The 12,224-nt window shown below is 40.3% G+C and overlaps 1 protein-coding gene across 1 annotated transcript; it reads left to right on the top strand.

Moving 5' to 3' along the window:
* The first annotated feature begins 471 nt into the window (after positions 1 to 471).
* LOC127131010 (uncharacterized) lies at positions 472 to 2,118 on the top strand. The gene is made up of 4 exons (XM_051059957.1): positions 472 to 489; positions 557 to 682; positions 901 to 1,711; positions 1,892 to 2,118. The coding sequence occupies exons 1-4, from the start codon at positions 472 to 474 to the stop codon at positions 2,116 to 2,118; spliced, it is 1,182 nt and encodes a 393-aa protein (XP_050915914.1).
* Positions 2,119 to 12,224: the final 10,106 nt, after the last annotated feature.

The following is a 12,224-nucleotide window of genomic DNA, read 5'->3' as shown; positions in this document are numbered from 1 at the left end:
GAATTTAAATATGATTTGGCCTTTGAGTGCGAACCACCCAAATTTCCAAATTTACCCAGTGCAGATTTTGCTTTGTCATTTTCCCCCCTTACCCAAACTGGTTCATATGTGGGGACATTTTTAACATACTAAAAAATGACCAACAAAAACCTGCTAAAAGAGTAGTTGCAACCAAACATACCTTAGACAATTTCAAAGGCTTTCTTCACTTCGACTTAGCTGCAAGGAGAATAACTTCTCCGACATGTGAAGGTGTGAAATCTTTAGATTTCTTGGTTTTACAACTCCCTTTCGTCTTTTTGCCAATCTTTTAAACATTTGCATGTTTCGACTAACTCACATTCTTCTTTAGCCGTCAAAAGGAAGATGGCGAAGAAAGAGAAGCCTGTGGCGAAAGCTAGTTTGAATACTGCTTCTAAGCCAACTACCTCTTAAAGCCAGGGAGTGTCTTCTGGTGCTGCTCCAGAAAAAATGAAGAAGAGTTCAAAGGTATTACATCAAATAACTTCTTTATCTCTTTCGTATTTTTCTAACTATTTATAATTTTCTTTTTCAGGGTAGTGGCAAGCCTCCTTTGACGCCCAAGAAAAGAAAAGTCTCCACTGCTAATGTAATTCTTGTCGAAGATGATGAAGAAGATACTCCTCCAACTCCACTTAAGAAAAAGCAGAAAAAGAATAAGGCAACAGTTGCCTCTTACCAAACAAATAAACAACAAGGTGTCGAAACCAACATTCTCCCTCATCCTCCAAAGGAAACTCAATCCCAGCCCTCTGGTGGCGCAGCGCTGGAGCACATTAGGAGTAATGCTTCTGACCCTGAGGCTCAATAGGTAGACTTCAACCTTGAGTGTTTTATCTTTCGACAAACTCATACTTTATTCTAACACTTTATTTTCAGGACAAACCTACCACTCCCCTCATTTCTACCGCCAATCAGAGTGATCCTTCGAGCTACATGAATCCATCTCCTCCTCCGACAATCAGTGGTGCTGTCCAAAACAAAGGATCTTCGACTGGAGCCCAAAATCTCGAAGAAGATAACGCCCAGAACGAACAAGAAACCTCTTCTCCTGGTGAAGATGGTAAAAGAGATTTGAAGCACGTTGACAAGAAGGACTCAGCAGAGAAAGAAGATTCTGAGGATACTCCCAGTAATTCTCCTGCAAGAGTTGAGTTCCCTTCAGATGATGCTGATGAGGATGATCAGGATTCTGATGAGATTGAGGGGTACTTTCAGGAAGATGAAGACATGAATATGGGAGAAGCTGATCCTGAAGGAAATCAAACTAGAACTGGTGACGCCAACATCGACACGGTCCCAAATCCAATTAAAGTTCGACCATCCATCATCCAGACTTCGCCTATATCGCTTACTGAGGAGGAGAAAAAAGCTTTAAAACAAAATGATCCCCTCAAGTATGTAAGGTTAATGATGACTCAAAGAGAATCTTCTTCAGAGCAAAGCATTTCTGGAGCTTCGACCCATTCTGGTGCTAGTGCAAACGAAGCATCACATGACGAACTCCTTCAGCAAGTGAAGAAGGCAGTTTTTGATGTAGATCTCTTTGAAGAATTAAGGAATGATGTGGGAGCGAGCTTTGGCATAAAGAAGATGATAAGCAAGATTAACATCACTGCTTACCCCACTGATATAGGTGAAGCCCTTATCGATAATCAGAACCTCATTGACCAAGTCTGTGCTGAATACCGTAGGGAGGTGGATGCCAAAGCAAAGCTTCTATCAACTGAAAAAGCTTAAGCCACTGAGTTTGACAATGCCCTTCGAACTTCACAAGCTTCTGAGGAGTTAGCCCCTTCCAGAAAGTCAACCCAAGCAGAATTCGACACTTATACTGCTTCAATACAACTCTGGGAATCTCACATTGCAGAATTGCAGAAGAAGATTTCTGATGCTAAGGCGAAGCAGGCTGCTATCCAAGGCTTAGATAATACTGAAGCTGATGATCTGGCGAAGCAGAGCGTAGATCATGTCGAAAAGGCTACTGCTATGAATGAAGATATTGCACGCCTCAGAGGGGTTCAAGCTGCTGTTCAATACAAGATTGGCTTGGCGAAGAAAAAGTATGATCGGATGAGGGCCACTATTCCTTTTTGATTTCCACCTATATTTGTTCTATTCGACTCTTGTTCATTTGTAATTTGATTAAGACGAAAGCCATTTTGGCAAAGTTTGGAGTTTAAATATCTTCACCATTTTGGCCATGATAGTTCTTTGCTTACTATGTTGTTATGATTTTCACTTCATGCATAAATGGTTTATACTTCTTTAAGTATTTCCCATTTACTTTTAGGATTCTTCGATCCTCTGTTAATTCTTCTATTTCGTATGCATTGTTTGAAAAGGCTTTTAAAATTCGAAAAGGTCCTTCCCAATGTGGAGACCATTTTCCTAATGCTTTATTCTTTCGATCCATAGGTAATATAACTTTCCAAACTAAATCATTCGTAGTGAAGGTTTTACCTTTGACCCTCTTATTGTATGCCCTTTCTACCCTCTCCTTCTGTCTTCTTAATACTTCTAACGCATGCAACCTTTCTTCATCCAAATCCACCAGCTCATTTATCATCATTTCCCAGTATAAGTCAGATGGAATTTCTCCTTGTCTTTGGATTCTCACTGATTGCAAGTAGATTTCGACAGGTAACACTGCATCATGTCCAAATGTAAGCTGGAAAGGTGTAGTGTTAGTAGCTTCTTTAGGGGAGGTTCGACAAGCCCAAAGCGCTTGGTCTAAAGTTTCGTGCCAATTTTTTGGCTTCTTCCCTACATGCTTTTTGATTAAACCAATTATTACTTTATTGGCTGCTTCGACTTGCCCATTGGCTTGAGCATAATAGGGTGTGGATGTTAATAATTTGAAACCCGTCTCCTTTGCAAACTCTTGCATCTTTCGACCAGTAAAAACTCATCCTTGATCTGTTTTTATACTTTCTGGGGTTCCAAATCTATATAATATTTGCCTTTGAATGAATTCGATAACAGTTTCTTGATCCATATTTACTAAAGGTACTGCTTCGACCCATTTAGTGAAATAGTCAATTCCTACAAGTATATACCTTTGACCTTTGGATGAATTGGGTCGAATTTCCCTGATTAGATCTAATGCCCACCCTCTGAAAGGCCAAGGCTTAATAATTGTATGAAGCTCACTTGCAGGAGCATGTTGAATTCCTGCATGTATTTGACATTCTTGGCAACCCTTAGCAAACTCTATACAATCTTTTAACATGGTGGGCCAATACATTCCATATCTGAAAAGCAACCATTTCATCTTATGGCCTGCCTGGTGTGCTCCACAGGCTCCACTATGTACACTAGATAATGCCAAGTAAGCTTCGTTTTCTCCTAAACATTTCAACAGGATCCCTTTAGGGGTTTTCTTGAATAATTCATTCCCCATCAAAACATAAGATAAAGCCCTGTACTTGGTTTTTCTTTCTGTATCTGTCGAAGGGTCCTTAAGATAATTAATAATTGGATTCCTCCAATCTGTATCTATTAAGGTATCAATGGCCAATACTTCAAACTCCTCTTTGTTAGCATATCCTAACTGAGTGCTTTCCAAATCTGTCGGAGACAATCTGGCAGCCATTGCCTTTCCTCTTACTTCGACAAGTTCTTCTAGCTTCCTTTTTGAAATTCTATACCCTGAAGCTATTTGTGCTAAGTAATTAGCTTCTTGGTTTTTTATTCTAGGGATATGTTTTATGTCGATATATTCGAATTTTTTGAGTAACCTATTTGCAATGACGAAGTACATAATCAAATTTTCTTTTATACATTTGTACTCCTTCGTTAGTTGCTTGATTACTAATTCTGAGTCTCCTTTAATTTCGACCCTAGTTGCCCCCAATTCCAACAAAGCCTCAAGTCCTGCAATAAGGGCTTCATATTTTGCTTTGTTGTTAGAACAAAGGGGACCTTCAATTCTATATTTGAGTTTTGTTGGAATTCCGTCAGGAGAAATTAACATGATCCCAACCTTACTTCCATCCTTATGAGTGGAACCGTCGAAGAATAATCTCCAAGGTTTCAACTCAACTTGAAGTTGAGGATTTTCGACCACTGCATGGTCTACAATAAAGTCCGATACTATTTGTCCCTTCATTGCCCTTAAGGGCATAAAGGTTAAAGAGTATTCAGTGAGTGCTAAAGCCCATTTGCCAATTCGACTGTGCATTATTGGCTTAGATTACATATACTTGATGACATCAAAATGTGAAGAGACGTATAAATCAATAGGTTTTATATAATACTTGAGTTTAGTACAAGAGAAATGCAAACAAAGACACAGTTTTTCTATTGAAGTGTATCTAGTTTCTGCATCATTTAAAACCCTACTAAGATAATAAATGGCTCTTTCGACGCCATCTTCATTCTATTGTGCCAACATGCTACCTATGGTAGTGTCGGAAGCTGATATATACAGTCTCATAGGCTTCTTTCCACATGGTGGTGCCAAGCTAGGAGGATTCGTCAAATAGTGTTTGATCTTGTCGAATGCCTTTTGATGTTCATCATTCCATTCGAACTTCCCTTGTTTCAGGCGTAGGAGGGGAGAGAAGGCTTGAGTTCGACCACTTAAGTTTGAGATGAATCTTCTTAGGAAGTTTACCTTTCCTAATAATGATTGCAATTCTTTCTTGGTTGATGGTGCTTTGGTCTCCATAATAGCCTTCGTCTTATTCTGATTGATTTCTATCCCCTTTTTATGGACCATAAAGCCCAGAAAATCTCCAGCCTGCACAAAGAATGCACACTTAAGATGATTCATTTTTAATCCATGTTTTCTCATTCTTTCGAATGATTGGCTTAGATGGGTTAGATGATCTTCATCTGACGTAGATTTTATCATAATATCATCTATGTACACTTGCATAAATGTCTCTATATAATCATGGAATATAGAATTCATTGCTCGCTGTTGCCCCAACGTTTTTTAGACCAAAGGGCATAACTATCCACTCATAAGTGCCTATTGCCCCTGGACATCGAAAGGTTGTTTTAGAAACATCCTCTTCTGCAATGAAAATCTGGTTATAGCCAGAATATCCATCAAGCATGCTGAGATATTCATAGCCTGCAACTGAGTCAACCAGCATCTCTGCCACAGGCATTGGATACTCATCTTTAAGAGTTACTGTATTTAGATCACGAAAATCTATACACACTCGCAAGGAGCCATTTTTCTTGATAACAAGAACTATATTTGCAATCCAATCGACATACCTTGTGGTCCTAATGAAATTGCATCGAAGAAGTCTTTCGACCTCTTTTTTGATCTTTGAAAGGATCTCTGGGGCGAATCTCCTTGGAGTCTGCTTGATGGGCTTCTTGCCATCCTTGATAGGCAGCTTTAATTCGACCAAGTCCCTCTTCAAACCAGGCATCTCGTCATAGTCCCAAGCGAAGCAATCTTGTTTTCTCTTAGCAATTCGATTACTCTTACTTTCAACTTGGGGTCCAGTTTAGTGCTGATGTAGGTGATTCTTTTTGTACTCCCATTTCCAAGATCAATTTCTTCGAGAGGACCTTACGCCAACATCTTCGCACTTGACGTTACTGGATCTTTTTTGAATCCCAGAAGCTCTTCGTCATAGATGGCATCTAACCTCTGTTCTGTTAGTTTCACATGCACTTGTTTGTCAGGGGGTTTTGGTTTAGAGTACTCCCCAGGTCCTGTATTATAGATTTCACCATATGTGGCTTTGCCAGCTGTAAGACCCCAATTTTGACCCTAAGATCCCTCATGGCATCATAACATTGCATTTGCATTGCCTCAAGGATCTTTAGCATCTTGGTTCCCTTTGCCTTTGGGTGGGACTCCTTGTGATTGGTTTGAGATCACCAAGCATGCTTGAATTATACATCATTGTTTCTCTTACTTTTGTTTACTAACCAAAAGCACAAAAATGTGTCACTAACATATTTTGTTTGAAGCTTGAGTATCATCCAAGACACTTTGTGGGTTCTATTTAGATGATCAGTCAACACAAGGGAATGGCTTGAGATACTTCGAACAGGTTCAAATGGGGTCTATTCGTTAGTCAAAACATTAATCTTGAAGGAGCAAAAGTTTGTTCATGAACTGTCATGCTCTCTAGGCGAAGCCCACGTGTTTAAAAAAAATGAAAAATAAATAAATAAATAAATAAAATATAACAGAAAAATTTTGGACTTTGGCCTCTCTCATTTGAGCCCACAGGTCCACAAAAATCAAGTTATAAATTCAAAGTTTCAGTGAAACAAAAGGAATTCTATTCCTATTACCCTGGCAGGGAAAAAGATAGTGAGAGAAGAGCTAACAGAGTTCAGAGCAACCTCCAGAGACTGAAAGGAACTCATCCGCAAAGAACTAATTCCCTCTCATATAAACCCTCAGATTGCTTTGCAAACCCAACCGGGCAATTCAATTTCATTCGATCTCTCCAGTCAGGTTTGCCTTATTCCCATTACTTTATGCTTTTAATTTGAATGCTCTGAATGTATGAGGTATTATGGGTGAATTTGATACCCTTTTGATGCATGTGTTTGACAAGAGGTTTAGGCCTCCTACCCTTGGTTTCTTTTTGTGAGCTTTTTGTGAATTTTAATGACATGATTCATGTGGTTACATTTTGATTTGGGGGAAAATCTTGATTACCCTATCTTGTTTCTCTAACCTGTTTGTTGAGTTTTGTTTTGTGAGGGCTCATATGACTCTTGCAGAGATGGCTTGCCTGGTGTTCCACTTTATTTGTGGGATACCACCTGGAGGTTTATTCCGATTACCTGTACTGACTCGCTTTCTTTGATGGTGTTTAGCTTGGAAGAGTCTTTGGGCTTCTTATTTATCTAGTTGTTGTTACTTCGGGTCTTTATCCGTACGGTAGATCTCTCGATCCCTTTACTTTTCCCGCATGTTACCGATTTCTTAGGTTTCGTATAGCCTCTCGTGGCATGTCATTTAAGGTAGCGCGGTTCCTTCATCTAGGACTGCCTTTTTGCATGAGCATCCCTAAACACCCCAAACTCATTGATTTTTCTTCTCCTAAGAACACGTTATCTCCTTCTACTACAGGCGAGTAAGTCTCCAAAGGTCGAGCATCCGGTAGATTGCGTAGTAACGTCGTTCACCCCAAAACACAACCCTTACCCCATAGGTGGTTGAACTATGTTTTGCTCTGATTTTCATCCCAGATGAGATACGTAGGCATAAGACGCGATGTCTTAGCGAGCACACTTCTCTTTAACCCATAGGTAGCCGAGCTACGAAGACTCTGATTCTCAGATTCAGATGAGATACGTATGCAGTGGATGCGACGTTCGTGCGAGTCATTTTCTTTTGACCCTTCTTTTAGTAAGTAGTACATTAGATAAACATACACGCTTTTCTCATCCCTTCAATAATGTTTTCACAAATAAATTTTCACAAAAAAACAACAACCTTTGCAAAAAAATGTGAAAAGGGCTCCCTAGGAGTACCTATGTTGTTTTGGGTGCCTAATACCTTCCCATTGCATAACCAACCCCCTTACCCAGATCTCTGACATTTTTACTAGTTTTTTATTCGATAAAACTTTTAGGTTTTTGTTCGCTTTCTAACCATTCCTTTGGATAAATAGAAGTGCGGTGGCGAATCGACTTGTATGATTTACCTTGCATTTAGTCAATATCTCTAATGGTAACGAATACCCCGCTATAGAAAAATGGCGACTCTGCTGGGGACGTGTATTTGCCTAGTGGGTTTTGCCGACTTTTCATGCTTGTTGTATTGTATTTGTTTTGTGACATACTTTTGTGCAATTTGGGATTACTGTATTGTATGTAATGATTGAATTGCTTGATATTAATTCCTTGTATGCTTGGTGATCTTTGTGAGATGAGTTCTATACTCGGACTCGAGTGCACTTAGGATAGGAGAATGGCGTAGTCTTGTTGACTTGTGTGGAGTTATTCCTTAGCAAGTTGACTTGCAAGTCCATTCACTTGGTGGAGGTTATGTTGGGATCAATAATGTCACACAAGTAAGTTGTGGTTAGACATTACTCTTTCCAATATAGGCCTTAGAAGCCAAGGACCTTAGTTTACCAAACCCATCTTGGCCTATTCTTAGGATGTAGTGCGAAAGTCGTTCAAGTGTAAGATTTGATACGATTGTTACGCGATACTACACTCATAAGAGTCTCTCTTGAGAATATTTTCGGAATACGAGTAGTCGTTTCTCCAATAATATCCGAAAGATGGGATGATGACTATGGGAACCTCTTGTAGAACATGTTTGGCAGGTTTAAACCCTAGTACACTCCCTTTTGGGTGGTTCTTAACCTAACTCCATGCTCGTGACTTACAACAAACCCTTGATTCATGGTTGATCCGTTCATGAATCCTTAATATCAATGGAACTTGGGTGTTGATAAGGTGTAAACCATAATCCACCAAAATGGATGATTGATATTAAGGATAACATGATCCATCCCATGACCTTTGTTTGGTGTGCTTTGCTTGATCCTTGAGTGTGATTGTTGCATTCATGCATTCATGCACCCATTTGCATCCATATCATCAATAAATAAGAAAAATTTCAAGGAACTTAAGGGGTTTATTTGCAAGATTTTTAGACATGGAAAGACAAAGAAGGAATACGAAGAAGTACAGTTTCAGACAACCGGACTCGAAAGAGTTAAGGAATTTGACATCTTATGTATTAGATCCTTTGGGTTTCAAGGCTCGTTTTGGGAAGCTTCTTCCTCTTCTGACTACTCAGGTGGACGAAGGATTGATGAGTGTATTGGTGCAGTTTTATGATCCCTTGTACCGTTGCTTCACGTTTCCGGATTTCCAGCTTTTGCCTACCCTTGAGGAGTATGCTTACCTTGTGGGTATACCTATTCTAGACCAGTTTCCGTTCAGTGGCTTGGAGAGTATTCCTACTTCTCAAGAGATAGCTGACATGTTACACATAGATGAATCTCTGGTTGGTGCTCATATGACTACCAAAGGAGGAATTCAAGGTCTCCCTTCTGAGTTCCTCATTGCTCAAGCTACTATGTATGGGAAGGCCATGAGTGAGGACGCCTTTGAGGCCATATTTGTACTTCTCATCTATGGGCTAGTATTATTCCCCAACATCGACAAGTTTGTGGATGTGAACGCTATTAGGATATTCTCTACTCTTAATCCCGTTCCGACTCTGTTAGGCGATACCTACTTCTCTTTGCATATGAGGAATGCAAAGGGTGGTGGCGCCATTGTGTGTTGTTTGCCTCTATTGTATAAGTGGTTTATTTCTCACTTACCTCAGACGGTCGCTTTCAAGGAGAACAAGGAATGTCTACGGTGGTCCACGAGACTTATGTCTCTCACTAATGATGATATCTCTTGGTATAACCGTGTGTGTGATGGTGTGCAGATTATTGACTCTTGTGGTGAATTCTCCAATGTGCCTCTTCTTGGTACATGTGGTGGGATTAACTACAATCATGTTTTAGCACGTCGTCAGCTTGGGTTCCCCTTAAAGGATAAACCCAATAACAATTCTGTTAGAGGGTGTATTCTTTCAGGATGGTAAAGATCCCCAAGGCTTGAAAGCTAGGATGGTCCGCGCTTGGCGCAAGATTCATAAGAAAGGAAGGAGGGAGCTAGGTCCGAAGAATTGCATCGCTTTGGAGCCTTACACTGCTTGGGTAAGGAAGAGAGCGTCTGAGTATCTCATGCCTTACGAGTATCCGAGACCTACACCTATGATTATGGATGGGCCTTCAACCCTCCCTAATCAAGGAGTAAAGGAGTTGAGAGACAAAGACCGTTCACGTGCCTGGATCCGTGAACGTGAAGAGTTGCTTCAGCAAATTAAGGAAAAGGATGTGTTGATTGAGTTTCTTGAGCATCAGATAATTGATGACCCTGATGATGTATGGACTTCTCTACTTCCTCAGTCTTCTAAGTTCTGGAAGAGGAAGTATGATCGACTCGCCAAAGAGAAGGCCGATATGGAGGCAGCCTACGAGAGGGAGGTGAAGAGGCTTCGCGCATTTTATCTTCCTGTGTCCCGAGCTTTAGATGATTGTTTCTAGGGATCCATAAGACGATTATTTTCCTTTTCTCTTGTATATGATTGACGATGTTGCACTTCTTTTCCCTAATATTATTTGATGAGATATTTCCATATGTGATAAAATGCTTAATATTTCCAAAATTTGCAAATAAAACTCTAAAGTTCCTTTGAAATAAGAAACAAATCATATGCACAAGCATTGTATGCATCATATGCATAAGCAGGTTCTGTTTTCGGTCCCTTGCCCTGTGGTCTAACTCTGTGTCCTTCATTTATTTTGAAGACAAGCTGACTCACCGGTACTACACTAGAGCCAATATTTCAAGACTGATGGATCACTTAGAGCAAGAGAACCGCGAGCTGAAAGAGGAAGTGGGTCGCTGGCAACTTCATCATCCCTGGTGGGGTCTGCAACAATTGGGTCGCTGTGGATATTCCAACAGTTGTCCATAAGTCAACGTAATAATCACTTTGTTTGAAAACCCTTCTCCCATGCCAAAAGGCGGAGTGATGACATTGATGGCGCATAAATACAATGATATTTTCATTCAATAAATTCATGTTAAATGTTTGTTTTTCCATTTATTTTCCCTTTTCGCTTTTGCATGAAATTGGTGATCACATAAAACCTCAAAATGGAATAAAATCAATCTTTTCATCTGCATAATGATTTGCCTTGTTTGAATTCTAAATCTTTTCATATCCAAAATCATTATGCGGGTTGATTTCTAAACCCATTGAACATAATGACCAAACACCATCTCCCAATTTTGAATTCCCTGTATTTGAGGCAGAGGAAGATGATGTTGAAGAGATTCCTGATGAGATCACCCGGCTACTTGAGCATGAAGAGAAGATCATTCAGCCTTATCTTGAGAATCTGAAAACAGTCAACTTGGGGTCTGAAGATTGTGTGCAGAGGTAAAGATTGGGGCACTTCTGGAAGAATCTGTTAAGAAGGGGTTGATTAAGTTGCTACGAGAATATGTTGACGTCTTTTCCTGGTCATATGAAGACATGCCTGGTCTAGATACTAATATTGTGCAACATTTCCTACCTCTAAAGCCTGAGTGTATGCCTGTAAAGCAGAAGCTCATAAGAACTCATCCTGATGTGGCAATGAAGATCAAAGAGGAAGTTCAGAAGCAAATTGATGCGGGGTTTCTGGTGACTTCTACATATCCTCAATGGGTGGCCAATATTGTGCCCGTGCCTAAGAAAGATGGAAAAGTCCGGATGTGTGTGGACTATAGAGACTTGAATAAAGCTAGTCCGAAAGATGATTTCCCTCTACCACATATTGATATGTTGGTAGATAATACAGCTAAATTCAAAGTCTTCTCGTTTATGAATGGATTTTCCGGATATAATCAGATTAAAATGGCACCCGAGGATATGGAGAAGACAACATTCATCACACCTTGGGGAACATTCTGTTATCGAGTGATGCCCTTCGGTTTGAAGAACGCCGGAGCCACGTATCAACGAGCTATGACTACCTTGTTCCATGACATGATGCACAAGGAGATTGTGGTATATTGTCGACGATATGATCGCTAAGTCAAGATCGGAGGCTGTACTCCCTATAGAGGTGGAGATCCCATCAATGAGAGTCTTGGTGGAAGCCAAGTTGACTGATGCTAAATGGGTTCAGAGTCGTTATGACCAGCTGAATTTGATTGAAGAGAAGAGATTGACTGCCATGTGCCACGGTCAGTTATATCAGCAAAGAATGAAGAAAGCTTTTGATAAGAAGGTCAAGCCTCGTGTGTTCCGAGAAGGTGACCTTGTGCTCAAGAAAGTCTTGTCTTTCGCGCCCGATTCCAGGGGCAAGTGGACTCCAAACTATGAAGGTCCATATGTTGTTAAGAGAGCCTTTTCAGGCGGTGCTTTGATACTTACAACTATGGATGGGGAGGATTTCACTCGTCCTGTGAATTCAGATGCAGTCAAGAAATACTTCGCCAAAAAATAAAAACAGAATAGCTCGCTAAGTTGAAAACCCGAAAGGGCGGCTTAGGCAAAAATGAGCGTCTCGGTGGATTGAAAACCCGAAAGGGCGGTCCAGGCAAAAGTTAGAGACATGAAAAATGAATATAGGTATCCCGCTAGATTGAGTACCTCATCCTGGGGAAATCTAGGCAAAAATTAGGGATTTGGCAAG

Source organism: Lathyrus oleraceus, chromosome 3 (assembly GCF_024323335.1).
Source record: "Lathyrus oleraceus cultivar Zhongwan6 chromosome 3, CAAS_Psat_ZW6_1.0, whole genome shotgun sequence".
NCBI lineage: Eukaryota > Viridiplantae > Streptophyta > Magnoliopsida > Fabales > Fabaceae > Lathyrus > Lathyrus oleraceus.
The sequence above is the reverse complement of the archived record's forward strand: the minus strand, read 5'-3'. Positions and strand labels throughout refer to the sequence as shown.

What these genes read in the sequence shown, in the direction of transcription:
- LOC127131010 (XM_051059957.1), top strand. An exon ending in AAAAGCAGAAAAAGAATAAG is followed by an intron (nt 683 to 900) that starts GCAACAGTTGCC and finishes CTTTATTTTCAG; the next exon opens with GACAAACCTACCACTCCCCT. An exon ending in CCAAGTCTGTGCTGAATACC is followed by an intron (nt 1,712 to 1,891) that starts GTAGGGAGGTGG and finishes CTCACATTGCAG; the next exon opens with AATTGCAGAAGAAGATTTCT.